General features: G+C 34.9%; 1 protein-coding gene across 1 annotated transcript in view; it reads left to right on the forward strand.

Moving 5' to 3' along the window:
• LOC123538375 (integrator complex subunit 9-like) overlaps positions 1-17451 on the forward strand; it is a 35587-nt gene that overhangs the window by 9304 nt on the left and 8832 nt on the right. The window contains exons 6-14 of the mRNA XM_053530704.1: positions 932-1018; positions 1469-1589; positions 4689-4778; positions 5470-5514; positions 5834-5945; positions 7389-7569; positions 11497-11557; positions 15923-15965; positions 17096-17221. Of these exons, the coding sequence (XP_053386679.1) occupies positions 932-1018; positions 1469-1589; positions 4689-4778; positions 5470-5514; positions 5834-5945; positions 7389-7569; positions 11497-11557; positions 15923-15965; positions 17096-17221 (866 nt within the window). The remainder of the gene's footprint in view (positions 1-931; positions 1019-1468; positions 1590-4688; positions 4779-5469; positions 5515-5833; positions 5946-7388; positions 7570-11496; positions 11558-15922; positions 15966-17095; positions 17222-17451) is intronic.

Genomic DNA, 17451 nt, shown 5'->3' on the forward strand with positions numbered 1-17451 from the left:
CTCGATAAATATTGAGGTCAGCGAAATCGAAAGTACACTTTGGCAGGTGGCGCTAAAATGACGTAATTTTAAGACTGGTTTCCATATTGTTTTAAACAATACCGATCAGTGATTTTGATGTTATTGGATCAGTCTAAAATCACTCTTGCACATGTTTTTGTAAACATTTGCCTGCGGGTACGATTAAACGGTTAATTGTTTGCCGATTGTGACAGTAGGTGGTAAGATAATTAAAGCCTCGGGCATGTATCTCTTGATAAACAAGGGGATTATAGACAACTATCAAAATTATATTTGAAGACTAAATAATTGATTTCCGGGCTACTCGATACGGAGTTTCAAGGTAGCCCGGCGGGCACGCTCTGAAAAAATTTAGTAGCCCGACAGAATTTTCTGGTAGCCCCCGGGCTCCGGACATGGGATTTCTGAAACCCTGTTTTACCACCTAGTTAATCAGGGAGGATTTAAAGTCTTTCTTCAGAATTTCATAATTACCAACGTTTCCTTAATATGGACTGATTTTCTATAAACTTGGATAATTGGGACAGACTTTTGATCTTGATGTCTTTAATACAAGGAAATTATAATTATTATACTTGATTCCTTCTTACATGTATTTTTGAATCTGCAAATTTCTGTCTTATTTGACGAGTATTTACTGTAGGAAATGCTCAGCATCCACTTATTGCTGCTCTGGATTTGAGTGCTTAAGTACATGTTGTGGAATGACTTAAGATGGTTCATAAATGAAAATTTTCATTCTCAAAAATAATGGTGATGTAAGATCCATAACTTAACATAGCTTGGAACAACATTTTATGGCAAACATAATTGCAAAAAGGAAACAATGCACTGACTTATTGAATATATTCTTGAAATTTTTTGTAGGTTAGAGAATAGAATTTGGTATGTGTATTTCATAATATTTCAGGCAGTATATGAAAGAGCTTGTAACATACGTAGAAAGAGTTCCTCGAACAAAGGCGTGTAGTCTCTGGAAAAAAGATGACATCATCAAGTTAGTGCTTAGAACTTTTAAATATTCATCAAGCACTTAACATATATAAAGACAACAAAGCTTCTTTAAGAAAGGACTGTTTATCTAGTCAGTAAAGTGACTGTTGCTCAGTCAGAACGTCCCGGTAGCATGCTCCAACAACATTTAGTCAGTTAAACCAGTATTAAATTTTATGGGAAACGAAATCTTAAATGATTTAAGAGTCTTTAACCTGTCTTTGCAACTGACCATAGAGAAATGAAGATAGATCATTTTTAAATGACTACTTTACATAATGTTTCTAATATCTTTTCTAAAGAGTACAAATTTGGAAAACTGCTAATTTGGAAAACTGCTATGGAGTTATAGGAAGTGCCTGTACTACTGTCCCTTGTTTCAAAATTTGATTTGGCATGTACAGATACTGTTGATATCTGAAAAACTGATATCTGTTTTCCTTGAATATTTCAGAAGTTTACCATTGCCTCTGAGAGATGCTATAAACCCGAAGGTTTGGAAGAAATGTTACACACTACAGGATATAGAATCTTGTCTAGCCAGAGTACAAGTTGTAGGCTTCAATGAAAAAAAGGTGAGAATTCTGTTAAAAGTGCTATGTTTTTTCCAGTTTTGAAAACAAATACATTGTATCTTTTCCAGAAACATAAATATTTCTTAAGAAATTATTTTATTGCCAGTTTATAATCTAAGTATATTTTTCTGATGTTAAAGAGTAATACAAATAAGTGGGGTGCAAATACAGGTCATAGTTTCATTTCTTATTAAGGTAGAAGAAAAAAAGAAATCACGATTGTATACAAACTAGTCCACATGTTTGTGTATCATATATAAAATTTACATTGTATACCTCATGGGGTTTGTATATAAATATTTCTGAACTTTTTGATAAGGACTTTATCTTTTTTCAACAACGCATTAGTTTAAAAGTGTAATTTTGTTGGGATATTTTTCCTGTCTGTCCAACTGTCTTTCCATCTGTCCATCTATCAGTCACAAAAGTTTGTACAGACTAGTCTGAAACTACTGGTGAAATTTCATCCAAACTTTGTTGGAAGGTTCAGTGCTAAGGCAAGTTTCACATATAATTAGAAATTATTGGGGAAGAGTTATGGTGTGATAAAACTTGTCCGGAGTACTTCTCCTGTACTGTGGATGGGATTTCAATGAAACTTAAGATTGATTAGAACCAAGCCTAGTTGTGCATATTTACAGGTTTGGGGTTGAATGATTTTTGATGGAGATATTAGTATTTGTTATAAAAATGCTATATTTCACTGTAGTTACACTCTGGCACCATTGTTTCATTACCCACCCTTTTCATATTTTAAAGAAGATAGATGGTTTATATCTTTAAGATTTTATTGAAGAATATTAATTGGCCATCTCAGAGTAGTAATCTCAGAGTTATATCCTTTTGATTTATCAAAATATATTTACAGATGTGCACCTTTGTTTCTTAACCAGTCCTACTTATATTTATGCACAAAATGCATAATATATACCAATGATTGATAATGGGTTAGAATCAGATAAAAAAGTTGAGAAATATGCCCTTGAATTTTCAAGAAAGCACCATACCTCACAGTTTACATTCAAGCATTTTTAATGGAGTCCATGTCATATTTACACAGAATATGTGTGCTTGTGCTTGTAATGTCAAGTTAGAATTCTAGTGAGGTCAGACAATTAATAGTTTTTGGCTCTTGATTTAGTAGAACATTGTATTTTTAACATGACAATTATATGCAATGTAACTCTTGTATTACTACTCATACATATTCCAAACTTGGTATTTGAAATTATGTTTGAGTGTGTTGTACTTCAATTAGGTCTTAAAGGTCCATTACTAAGGGAAAGTGAGTTGGCAATTTTTTTCATAGCCAGTGCATAGACTTCTGCAAGACACTAAATAATGAAGATTGGCAGGTCAAAATTTACAGAAGGTCTTTGGAACTCAAAGAAATGTATGTGTATTATGTTGAAATTTCAATGAATCGACAGAATGACCCCCCAGGTCTTTTTAACTTTCTTCATACTTCATAGAAAAATAATTGTACATATACTGCGATTTATTTCGAATTTCTACATACCAACTTTCATTTTCCAATAAAATGAAATAGTTTCTGTGCTTTTTAAAAGAAATTAAAATGTTCACTTTCCTTACTATTGGACCTTTAAGATCAAGATCTACACTGTTTGCCATTCAGTCTGTATCTTTTTGGTAAGCACCCCTTTTAACAGTTAATGGTTCTTTCCAAATAGAAAGATGTACAAGTTCATTATAGAAATTTAGCAGGGCCACCATGGGCTTCTTGTTTTGTCTTTGTCCATTAGTTATGGTGGCGTACAATATCCTGTTTACTTTTAATAATTTCACTGTCTATTTTCCTCTCAAATTTACTGATATCACAAACATTATACTTCTTAACATTTTTAGCTCATCTGATTTTTTGAAAAAAAATGATGAGTTATTGTCATCACTTGAGCGGTTGTCGGCGTCGGCGTCGGTGTCGGCGTCGGCGTCGGCGTCTGCGTCGGCGTTGCCTGGTTAAGTTTTATGTTTAGGTCAGCTTTTCTCCTAAACTATCAAAGCTATTGCTTTGAAACTTGGAATACTTGTTCACCATCATAAGCTGACCCTGTATAGCAAGAAACATAACTCTATCTTGCTTTTTGCAAGATTTATGGCCCCTTTTGTACTTAGAAAATATCAGATTTCTTGGTTAAGTTTTATGTTTAGGTCAACTTTTCTCCTAAACTATCAAAGCTATTGCTTTGAAACTTGGAATACTTGTTCACCATCATAAGCAGACCCTGTACATCAAGAACCATAACTCCATCTTGCTTTTTGCAAGAATTATTGCCCCTTTTGGACTTAGAAAATCAGTTTTCTTGGTTAAGTTTTATGTTTAGGTCAGCTTTTATCCTAAACTATCAAAGCTGTTGCTTTAAAACTTGCAACACTTGTTCACCATCATAAGCTGACCCTGTACAGCAAGAAACATAACTCCATCCTGCTTTTTGCAAGATTTATGGCCCCTTTTGGACTTAGAAAATATCAGATTTCTTGGTTAAGTTTTATGTTTAGGTCAACTTTTTCTCTTAAACTATCAAAGCTATTGCTTTGAAACTTGCAACACTTGTTCACCATCATAAGCTGACCCTGTATAGCAAGCAACATAACTCCATCCTGCTTTTTGCAATAATTATTGCCCCTTTTGGACTAAGAAAATCATTTTCTTGGTTGAGTATTATGTTTAAGTCGACTTTTCTCATAAACTATCAAAGCTATTGCTTTAAAACTTGCAACAGTTTTTCACCATCATAAGTGGACACTGTACATCAAGAAACAATTCTATCCTGCTTTTTGCAAGAATGATGGCCCTTTTTAGACTTAGAAAATCGTGGGTAGGACAATATTTCTATTACACAAAAAAAATCAGATGAGCGTCAGCACCCGCAAGGCGGTGCTCTTGTTGTCTGTCTTTCTCCCAACACCTGTCTTTGTACTGTGCAAATATGTTGCATATTCACTCATCCTGTCAATTAATTGTGGTATTTGGAGTCATGCCCTTTTTTACAAAGCAGTCGCAAGTTATATTTAAATCTTACATATTTTAATTATGTTACTTGCTCTATCCAATTTAGGAATGATCATTCTATATTTCAGAATATATTTGGAGCATTGACAGCCATGTCGTGTAGTTCAGGGTACTCACTAGGTAGCTGTAACTGGGTCATACACTCAGATTATGAAAAGGTAAGGTATTATATTCTGTCTTCATAATTAAGATAAGATTGCTTTAAGTAAATATTGAATACTACAGCTGAGCATGTTAGATAAAAATAGTAAAAATTTTAGTTATCTTTGCTCAATTTCAGCCACAAAAAAGCTATACACATGATCTCAAAAGTATTCTTTTAGATCCCTCCTAATTAGCTCAGGAAGTAAGAGCATGAAATTCTATGCTATCAGTGATAATCTATGGCTAGTTGTCTTCTACCTCTGTTTTATGTGAGGAAGTAGTCAGGTTCTCAGTATCCAGAAACACTGCTTAGCCAGCCTGCTTAGCTTAGTAGGGAGAGCGCAAATCTATGGATCTCAGGGTGGTGAGTTAAAGCCCCAGGCAAGGCATTATGTTCTCCATGACAATTTAGTAAAAAGACATTGTGTCTGAAATCATACGTCATCCGCCTTTGATTCATGTGGTGAAATTGGAAATTACTTGTGGAGAACAGGTTTGTACTGCTACAGAATACAGGAACACTGGTTAGGTTTACTGCCTGCCATTACATAACTGAAATACTGTTGAAAAATGGCATTAAACCCAAAGCAAACAAAAAACCAACTGACAGCAAAGCAAACTTAAGTGAACTTTATTTTCTTGCAACACATATCTGTCTTGATGAATGAATTCTTCTTTTGACTTGTAAACATCTTTTATTTTCAGATTTGCTATGTTTCAGGGTCATCAACTCTGACAACACATCCAAAGGTAAAATGAGGTTTTATCTCTTACTGTTAAAACACTGTGTTATTTCTTATTAAGTTGCATCCCTATTAAAAGGTTGAGTCAATTTAAGAAAATCTGGTTATTTTAAAGCAGATCACTTATTAACACTTTGTGAAGATATTGATTTTATTTTGTTGACTCGGTAAAACAAGTATGGATCAACCCAAGTCATTTTTGGAGGACTTGGATTAAAATTTTATACTTTTATTGGTCAGTCATATGTACATGTATGTTTATTTTTATGCATTTACACAACAGTTTCATAAATCAAAATTTGAATTTCAACATTTTCTCTTTTCAGCCAATAGATCAAGCACCTTTGCGACACAGTGATGTTTTGATAATGAGTTCATTGACACAAACTCCACTGACCAATCCAGACTCCATGATAGGAGAGTTCTGTGTTAATGCAGGTATGTAGCTCTTTAATTTTAAGGACTAACATGTTTATCACAAAGAAGTGCATGTGAACATAAAGTTATTTACATAGTTCTTGCACACCGGACTGGCATTTCCTGTCATTTTACCCATACCAGTAAAACCCATCTGGCACCCCAATGCCCAATGTCTCTCATGTTATTCATAACAACGAACAATTCATGCATTGATAAAATATTTTTATTTAAAATGCAATACAAGTCAAATACATTCTTAGTTGCTCATCATTCCTTATATCAAAATAAATAGTTTTATGGAAAACACATAACATTATGCTACACATGATAAAATTAAAGTGGAACTTTTTGTTGTGTTTGTTTTCCAGTCTTTGTTTAATATGCTACTGTAAGACAGAGTGTAAGAAAAAGTATTTTGTTTCCCTTTTTTATGGCCATCAGTCTGTGTGCCCTGAAATGTTATGTGTCCAACTCCTCACAAACTGTTAGCCTGATTTGCTTCAAACTGTCACAGATGAACAAGCTTGATGTGCAGATGACCAAAAGGGAAAGATTTTTTTCTGTGAATATTTTTACTGCAGTTTTATCAATTTGATATTTTTGCTATATAGAGGATGGCACAGCATGTGGGGGCATCCATGTCCTATGGACACAATTCTAGTTTATTCTATAATTTGTAAAATGTGTTATGCAAGAAAATAATCTTCCACCGGATGCAGATGCAATTTATGGGAATATCAGGCAGAGCCTCATTACAACCAAAACAGTTACACTCATACCAGATATTCCCATATACAAGTATTGATAGATTATTCTTTCATTTGGGGAATACTCAACTATTTGAAGGAATAGTTGAGAACTATTTTCAGAGTTGACTAACATTCAAATGACAAATTACCATTTATGTTGAACATTACACAATAAACTGTATGATTAGCTCTGCAAGCTAGCACCAATATCATCAGCTAGTGAGAAATTTAACAAAATTGATTTTACATTCCCCGTTATTCTGCTAATGGTTTGTTGATATTGCAAAAAGTTTTCTAGTTCCATTGTAAATTTTTGTTTTCCACATGAGGAGTTTGTTGCAGAAATCACATGCATGTTGCTAAACAAGAAAACACTTGACAAGGCTAAAGTAACTTAAAACTGTGACAATAATGAAATACAGTCTAACATCTCCAGAGCAGACACTGTTGGGAAGACTAAAAATATGTCCGTTGTAATGAAGTTGTTGCTCTGTAGCGTTTGCTAAGAATGTTTGCTTTTGGGAAGGGAAATGTCTGTCCTTGTATAGACCTGTTTGCTTCTTAAGAAAGGATATGCTCTAAATTTGATTATTTTGTAACATGAATGAAAATCTTTTGACAATTTTTGTTCAACTTAACTAACACACAATTAATTGTGACCTAATTTTTGTAAGGTTAACAGTGAGTTAACTTGACTATGGTGTAATTTCAGCTGTAACTATAAAGAATGGAGGGAACGTGTTGGTGCCCTGTTACCCGTCAGGTGTGACCTATGACCTGTTTGAATGCTTGTCGGGTCACCTGGACAGCTGTGGGTTGAGTACAGTTCCTATGTACTTCATATCTCCTGTGTCAGACAGCACATTGGCATACTCTAATATATTTGGAGAATGGTACGCATTATTTCAATTCCTATGCTCCCCGAATGGCGAATCAAGTAAGTTTAATGACATTTCATTGAAACTTCACGAAATTATAGAGGACATTGATGGGAAGTGCAGTGTGAAAGAACCATAACTCTACTTTATCTAGTTTTTGAATTATCTCCCTTTATTATACAAAATAAGGCTTGTCCGGAGTTACTGGCATTTGATTGAAACTTCACATAATAATAAAAGCCATTGAGACAAAGTGCAGTGTCAAAGAATCATAACTATACTTTACCTAATGTTTTAATTATCTCCCTTTATTATACAAAATAAGGCTTGTCCGGAGCATTACTTGAAAAGTGTTTATGGCATTTCATTGAAACTTCAGAAAATGATAGAGCGTGCATGCGTGCATCCATCCGTCCAGATTTGTTTGTTCGGACCATAACTTTGACATGCATGGAGCAATCTCGTTTATATTTGGCGTGAATGTTAACCTCAGTGAGACGGAGTGTCGTGTGCAAACCGCAGGTTCCTATCTCAAAGGTCAAGGTCACACTTGGAGGTCAAAGTTTAAATTCAATAATGACTTTGTCCGGAGCATTTCTTCTTCATGCATGGAGGGATTTTGATGTAACTTGGCACAAATGTTCACAACCATGTGATGGAGTGTCATACGCAAGAAGACCCTAGGTGTAAGGTCAAGGTCACACTTAGAGGTCAAAAGGTTAGATACAAGAATGACTTTGTCCGGAGCATTTCTTTTTCGTGCATGGAGGGATTGATGTAACTTGGCACAATTGTTCACCATCGTGAGACAGAGTGTCATGTGCAAGAACCTAGAATTACTTCCCATTGTTGTTACTATAAATATCTTTTATTGTAACTTTTTTATTACTAGTCGTAGGGAAAAATCAAGACCACTTTTCTGTAGTACAATATGCATGTTACATCCAATTTTGAGGTGTATTTTGACCTTTCCCTACTGGTAAGTATTTTTGTGTGGACACTTAGATTTTTTAAAAGATTTACTTCCCTTTGTTGTTACTATAAATAACTTATATTGTAACTTTTTGCAATCATTTTTTATTTGGCATAAATGTTTCAGGGTGTCATGTGCAACTCCTAGTCTTTTTGACAGCTGGTGGGCTCGTCGTGTTGCCTGTGGGCATCTAGTTTAATTACCGGTATCTCCCTTTATTATACAAAATAAGGCTTGTCGGGAGTATAACTTGAAAAGTATTAATGGCATTTCATTGAAACTTCACATAATCATAGAGGCTATCGAGACAAAGTGCAGTGTCAGAGAACCATAACTCTACATTACCTACTTTTTGAATTATCTCCCTTTATAATACAAAATAAGACTTGTCCAGAGCATTACTTGGAAAATTTAAATGGCATTTCATTGAAACTTCATGAAATGATAGAGGCCATTGACGAGAAGTGCAGTGTCAAAGAACCATAACTCTACATTACCTAGTTTTTTAATTAGCTCCCTTTATTATACAAAATAAGACTTGTCCAGAGCATTACTTGAAAAGTATTAATGGCATTTCATTGAAACTTCAAGAAATGTTAGAGGCCATTGACGAGTGCAGTGTCAAAGAACCATAACTCTGCTTTACTTAGTTTTTTTAATTATATCCCTTTATTCCATTTTCTTCTTTTTATTATCTCCATTTTCTTTTGGTTTCTAATTCGTTATTCCCCATATTGGGACAAGCACATGCATCGGGGAGCATCATTCAGTTTTACCAATTCCTTGTACTTACTGGTAGTGGAAGATAAATATAATTTTGCTATAAGAATGAAAAGTATGCTACTAGGTACTTTTGATTTTGCGTCTTTGATGCCGGGTTGTCAGGTACAAAGGGAAACAAGTGAATGTACCAACAAAATACAAAATTGTAAATTGATGTGTAACAGTTTTATTACAAAATATGTGTTTTGCATTTTCAACAATGGGATCAATTTCATTGAATATATAACAGTGCAATGGTTCCATGAAGAGATTTTATTCCTACAGCCTTTTTTTTTCATGTTGATCATTTATGAGTAAAGTTCATATGTACCTAAATTTTCAGCAAAGTTTTCCGTGAAATGATATTAGATCAGGTTACCTGAATAAACAAAGAAACATTATGGAGCAATTACAGTAAACCTCACTTATAAGGAACTCGGATATAAGGAACACTCGGTTATAAGGAACAGTTTACAATTCCCCGTTCTAATTCCTTCTTTATTCAATGTAAAAATCCTCGGTTATAGGGAACTCGGTTATAAGGAACACTCGGTTATAAGGAACACTTTTTCCAGTCCCAAAGAACAAAATTCAATGGAAAAACCCTCGGTTATAGCGAACAGACATAAAGAATGAAAATTATTGAAAACCGGAAATAAACAAGAGAATCGCTGATGACATCAGAGTAACGTCGGCACTTTCATGTGCTTTCATGTACATACTTAAATACAATTATTTCATTTTGTATGATCTTTAGTTTGTTAATTCACGGATACGATAAAAAGAAAACATTAATATTTACCAAGTACTAGGAACTACATATATAAGGTATTTCATGTTAACAATAGTAAACGAAAATCAGTCACGGTTCTAGTCACATTCACCAAACCTTGTATTTTAAACTTGGTCATTATTAGTCTAGTTTCGTCACGATGGAAATATCCTAAATAAATGTGCTAATTACGCGTGATTAACAATGGCAAACAGTCCAGTTACCAAATTTCTAATTGTAAAAATACAGCAGGTGCTAAAATGGACAATAGCAAAACAATAGGTATAATTTACACTTTAATGTATGGCGCCGTTGTCCAGTGTGTGCAAAATAAAGATTTGAACATTTATTTTATTTTAGTATTGATGCCTCTTCACATAACAGGTAGCGCTCTTTAAAAAAGAAGATAGAAATGACCGACAAAAACAAACAAAACAAAATTACGGTCATTCTTACAGACGTACATTTTGGCTTAGTTAAGGTTTAACGCAGTGTTTCAACACTATTTGAGTCATACACATGCAGACAGTCTACCTTACCATCTCTCCAGGAAATGACCAGTACTAGATTCGCGACTTTCTCACATAAAGATTCAAGGTCGGCCCAGAGTGTAAACACATAGCCCTTTTCAAACGTCAGTCAAATAGTGTTCACTATACAAATTGTGTTTTTTATACATACCTTGCTTACAAGGAATTAGTTCGCTATACGGATATAAGGAACCTCGGTTATAAGGAACAATTTTTAGAGGTCCCAAGCTGTTCCTTATAAGCGAGGTTTACTGTACAACAGTTATACTGCTACTTTTTAATTACAAGAAACTTGCTTAACCCTTATCATGCTGGATACGATTTATTCTGCCTTTATGACAAGTGTAGATCTTGATCAGCCTGCACATCGGTGCAGTCTGATCATGATCTGCACTGTTCGCCATACAGTCAGTATCTTTTTGGTAACCACGCCTTTTAATAGTTAATGGTACGATTCAGATTGAAAGATGGACAAGTTCATTATAAAAAGTTAGTAGGATAAGGGTTAACGTTGTATATAGAATAAGAGTGTTTAACTTGAAGACAATTTTTATTATGATTTGGTTATCCCAGAAGGCATTATTTCTGCGGGCTGTATATTGGACATACAATATGTTTAGTTAGCTAATGCTGTTCTTTGTGTTAAAACTGATCATAAATATTTTAACCAGGAACATTATATTCATACATTTTCAGGCATTGAATATTGTGTACTACTATACATGCACCCATATTATATTTATCAAAGTGGGTTATTTAGTTCATTTAATTATTTGATATAATATATAATACTACATTGTTGTCAATTCTTACTAATTTAAAAAAGTTCTAATAACATAATCAGTGTGTTTCAAGTTCTCTACTTTTTTTTTTTTTTAAACATTTTATTTGTAATGTGATTTCAGGTTGTCATCCTCGAAACAGTCTAAAGTTTATCTTCCAGAGCCTCCATTCCCTCATGCTGAGGTATGAATTAACATAATTATAACACCCCTATATTGTTCTCTTCCAAACAGTTCAAAGTTTATCTTCCGGAGCCTCTATTTCCACATAATGAGGAATGAATAAACATATCATACCCCTTTCCCATTCCATTGTATTTCGACAACCCAAAGTTTATCTCCCAGAGCCTCCATTCCCTCATGGTGAGGTATGAATATATATATCACACCCCTTCCTTTTTATCTTCCCCACAGCCCAAAGTTTATCTCCCAGAGCCTCCATTCCCTCATGGTGAGGTATGAATATATATATCTCACCCCTTCCTTTTTCTCTTCCCCACAACCCAAAGTTTATCTCCCAGAGCCTCCATTCCCTAATGTTGAGGTATGAATATATATATATATATCACACCCCTTCCTTTTCCCTTCCCCACAACCCAAAGTTTATCTCCCAGAGCCTCCATTCCTTCATGGTGAGGTATGAATATATATATCACACCCCTTCCTTTTTCTCTTCCCCACAACCCAAAGTTTATCTCCCAGAGCCTCCATTCCCTAATGTTGAGGTATGAATATACAAAATTATACAACCTCTTTCCTCCCACCCAAGTATCTCCAGAGCTCCATTCCTCAGTAGTATGATATATATATCACACCCCTTCCTTTTTCTCTTCCCCACAACCCAAAGTTTATCTCCCAGAGCCTCCATTCCCTCATGCTGAGGTATGAATATATATATCACACCCCTTCCTTTTTCTCTTCCCCACAACCCAAAGTTTATCTCCCAGAGCCTCCATTCCCTAAGGTTGAGGTATGAATATATATATATCACACCCCTTCCTTTTTCTCTTCCCCAGAACCCAAAGTTTATCTCCCAGAGCCTCCATTCCCTAATGTTGAGGTATGAATATATATGTATCACACCCCTTCCTTTTTCTCTTCCCCACAGCCCAAAGTTTATCTCCCAGAGCCTCCATTCCCTCATGGTGAGGTATGAATAAACATATCACACCACTTTCCAGTTGTGTTCTTTTCAACAATCCAGAGTTTATCTACCAGAACCTCCATTCCCTAATGCTGAGGAGTGAAAAAAACATATCAGGCCCCTTGTTCTCCTTACTGTTTGAATAATGTTGAAATGGACCGGTTTCACATAATTTTATGAAAACTTTTAAAACTTGACAAGAGCCAATTTTCCACTTTACCCATATATGTCAGTCTCATTCTTAAACAGTTTACACCAGTCCTCTGATATTATTTTTATTGAAATGAGCTTAATCAGAATTCTACTGTGCCCATTAAGCATATTGGTCTAAAGTTTAATCTTAAACGCAGTTCTACTCTGGCTCCGTGTCCAACTGTCAGATGACATGGCTTAAGACAAAGTCATTATTTGTGAATTTTGTTTTTTATTATACGCCCATTTGAAAAACGGGACGTATTATGGGAACGCCCCTGGCGGGCGGGCGGGCGGCGTCCACAGACTTTGTCCGGAGCATATCTTCTACATGCATGAAGGGATTTTGATGAAACTTGGCACAGTTGTTCACCATCATGAGACAGAGTGTCATGCGCAAAAACCAGGTCCCTAGGTCTAAGGTCAAGGTCACACTTAGAGGTCAAAGGTCAAATTCAAGAATGACTTTTTTCGGAGCATATCTTCTTCATGCATGGAGGGATTTTGATGAAAGTTGGCAAAATTGTTCATCATCATGAGACGGAGTGTCGTGCGTAAGAACCAGGTCCCTAGCTCTAAGGTCAAGGTCACACTTAGAGGTCAAAGGATACAAGAAAGAAAACTTTGTCCGGAGCATATCTTCTTCATGCATGGAGGGATTTTGATATAACTTGGCACAAATGTTCATCACCATGAGGCGGAGTGTCATGCGCAAGAACCAGGTCCCTAGGTCTAAGGTCAAGGTCACACTTAGAGGTCAAAGGATACAAGAATGAAAACCTTGTCCGGAGCATTTCTTCTTCATGCGTAGAGGGATTTTGATATAACTTTGCACAAATGTTCACCACCACGAGGCGGAGTGTCATGCGCAAGAACCAGCTCCCTAGGTCAAAGGACAAGGTCACACTTAGAGGCCAAAGATAGATACAAGAATGACTTTGTCCGAAGCATTTCTTCTTCATGCATGGAGGGATTTTGATGTAACTTGGCACAATTATACACCATCATGAGACAAAGTGTCATGCGCAATTCCCTTCTTTAGAATTACTTCCCTTTGTTGTTACTATAAATAGCTTATATTGTAACTTTTTCATTATTAGTTGTAGGGAAAAATCGAGACCACTTTTCTGTAGTACAACATGCATGCTACATCCAATTATGAGGTGTATTTTGACTAATCTCTACCTGGTAAAGATTTTTGTGTGGACTTACAATTTTTTGGGGATTTTTTTTTTTTTTTTTTTTTAAGATTATCTTCCCTTAGTTGTTACTATAAATAACTTATATTGTAACTTTTTTATAATTGACCGTAGGGAAAAAACAAGACCACATTTCTGTGGTACAACATGGATGTTACTTTCAAATTTTAGGTGTATTTTAAGGTATCTCTACCTGGTAAGGAGTTTTTTTGTGGACTTAGAAAAACAAATGACTTACAATGATTACTAAACAACCACAAAATTAAAATTCCATTTGCAAATACAGGTGCTAGAGTAAAGAAATTTGCTGTGACGGGCGTATATTGTGACATTCTGGCACTCTTGTTTGCATTAGAATTGGAATTCTAAATAGTATGTGCAGTTAGTGTAGCAGTGTTACTGATTCATACTGAGGAGTTGCAGTCTTATATATGTACATGTCAGACTGAAATCAATTTACGTATATCAGAATGTGCAAATTTTCAATAAAAAACACCTTGCCTCCAAAGCTTACAAAAAAAAAAAACGATGTTGGAACTGTAGGGCTTCAAATTTTCGCGATATTCGCGGTGATCGGCAGTCCGCGAATTCAAGATTACCGCGATTATTTCTACACACATTTCTGCTTAGAAGTCATATTTTCATGCAAGTGTGAACCATCTCAATCTGGTCTGTAAAAAAATGCATGAGCTGTCATTATACATTTGTACCTTCATGTATATAATGAATATAAACAACTTAGTTAGTTATTGTAATTTATTTAATTATTGAAAAAAACAAACAACAAAAACAACAATTCGAGTTATACACTTGCAAACATGCACAAACAAAAAGTGTCAAACATTCAAAACCATCAAACTCGATAAATGATCATTAGATCACTTTCTGTCAGCTGTGAAAACATTTGCTATTCAGATGTAATTTCTATTGTTGATTTAATTGGTTTTCAATTCAATCCTTTTATAAACTGCCCAGGTATTTTTGTTTGCATATTTTTTTGATGAAGCTCGACATATGTTGACTATAATCAATACCTCTTTGATTGTTTGTATATGTAGGTGTTGATTGAAACACAATTTTTATGTCTATAAACTATACGTATAGCATGTCACGGCTTATGTACCTATGACGTTATCCCGATTTGTCCGAGTTTTATACGAGTTAAAACTCTTGTAGTAGCCTCCCTTGAGTGGATATTTTGCCGTGCGTGAATTTATGATTTTAAGCCTATGTCTCCGCGAATTCAAAATTGCATGAACATATCTACGATGCCTAAAAGTGACCGTACAGCGAAAATTTGTCTCCGCGAATTCATATACACTTACAGTATTTGTGTTTGACAACAGCTCTTACCAAAATCTGTTTCTCATGAACCAATGGTCAGTTAGTTTATAACCAGACCATAGTTTTGGCCCTTGACTGTAGAATAAAGCTTTAAGCTTAAAGTGTCTAAAAATTTGTGTTGCACTTATCTCATAAAGTATTCTACCTAGAGTCATGAAACCTTACAGGAATATTATTCAGCATGTGATGCTATGCACATGGTGGTTTGTTTTGGATTTCACTCTGCAAGACAAGGGTTATGGCCCTTGACTAATTCAAAAATATACATTAAGGGCATAAAAGTTTGTGATGTACATATCTATCTCAGAAAGTAGAGTCATGAAACTTTATTGGAATGTTATTGAGAATGTGAAAATGTGCACCAGAGGTTTCCTCTGGAATTTTCTTCCTTCACGCCCTTCCCCCACCCCCACCAAAAAAAGTTTTTTTCAGTTCCTCTAACCCCTTTCTTCCCCAGGTAGTATGAAAGTTAACTTTGTCTTACATTGTCAACACGTAACATGTGACCATACAGTGACAGTGAGTATGAGCACAATTGATTCCATTAGACACACATCTAGTTTTAGATAATGTTTATATTTGTTATGGCCTCATAGAATTACAGGCAATATAAAACTTTGTACACATAACTTATCCCTGGAATGTATATATTTTTGAACTTTATTTTCAGCTTGTTAGTCTTGGAAGACTCAGACACTATAACAACATCCATGGTAAGTTAAAAATGTAACAACATCCATGGTAAGTTAAAAGCCCATGTAACAACATCCATGGTAAGTTAAAAGGCCATGTAACAACATCCATGGTAAGTTAAAAGCCATGTAACAACATCCATGGTAAGTTAAAATGCCAAGTAACAACATCCATGGTAAGTTAAAAGCCCATGTAACAACATCCATGGTAAGTTAAAAGTCATGTAACAACATCCATGGTAAGTTAAAAGCCCATGTAACAACATCCATGGTAAGTTAAAAGCCATGTAACAACATCCATGGTAAGTTAAAAGCCATGTAACAACATCCATGGTAAGTTAAAAGGCCATGTAACAACATCAAAGTACATGTATTTGTCATTTAATTGGTCAGATTGCGTCATCCTTTAGAACTGTAGTATATCATCAGTCTGTAATTAGTATTCTAATACGGCTAACAATGCTTTAATCATCACAATGATGTTATGTTGACGTCACGTCAATGTGATATTTAGCGCCATGTATGCATCAAGAAATAGCCCTTTCAAATTTCATGAAATATTTTACTTAATAACATGTTTAATACGAAATGTCACATTGCACAAATGTTTTGATTAATTTATACACATACTGAATTAGTTATTCGCATTGCTGAATAATTCGCAATAGTTTTCGCTCAAACTCAATTCTGCCACAAGACGTATTACCGTTGCTCGTCCTGGCGTGTTTTAACAAATACCTACTATTGGCGCCATGCTTGCATGAAGAAACAGTTCCATCATATTTGATATAAATTTTACAATAAAGAACATATTAGAATCACAATAATTTATAGTTGCTATAAATTATTTCTTAAACAAATTGCATGTCAAACAACATTTTAAGGTTTAGTTACAAATTATAACAGCTACTGGTATTTTAGTTTGTTAGGTTTATAAATATTTTGTCAATTATCATGGAGCACATACAACTCACCCAGGATTCTCACTTACATCTTCTTCACTGAATATTTTGTTCCCTACTTACTGATCTAACTTAGAAAGCTTGTGTTGTGGGAAACATACACCTTGCCAAGACTTTCACTTACAACGTCTCCACTGGATGTCTTGTGTTCTTCTGTAAGATGGTTATTACAAGTTCCTGTTGTTTCAGATATGCAGAATGATTTCAAATGTCCATGTATTGTGTTCACTGGTCATCCGTCATTGAGGATAGGAGATGTTATTCATTTCATAGAACTTTGGGGAAAGTCTTCAACAAACACCATTATATTTACAGGTATACAAAACATTTTATACTTTTATTAAAACCATTTATGTAATAGACATACCCTTCCAAGGCTACATACTGAAGACGGCCTAGGAAATGAGAACGATCTTGTTCGCAGCTCGACATATTGTTTGATAGGGCGAGTTGTCTGCAGGATGTTATTTGTCTTGTGATTGAGTGAGGTAAGCCAACTTTTGTCTGTGACATCTTTTAAGCTCACCTGAGCACAAAATTCTCAA

The sequence above is a fragment of the Mercenaria mercenaria genome, chromosome 18 (assembly GCF_021730395.1).
Source record: "Mercenaria mercenaria strain notata chromosome 18, MADL_Memer_1, whole genome shotgun sequence".
NCBI lineage: Eukaryota > Metazoa > Mollusca > Bivalvia > Venerida > Veneridae > Mercenaria > Mercenaria mercenaria.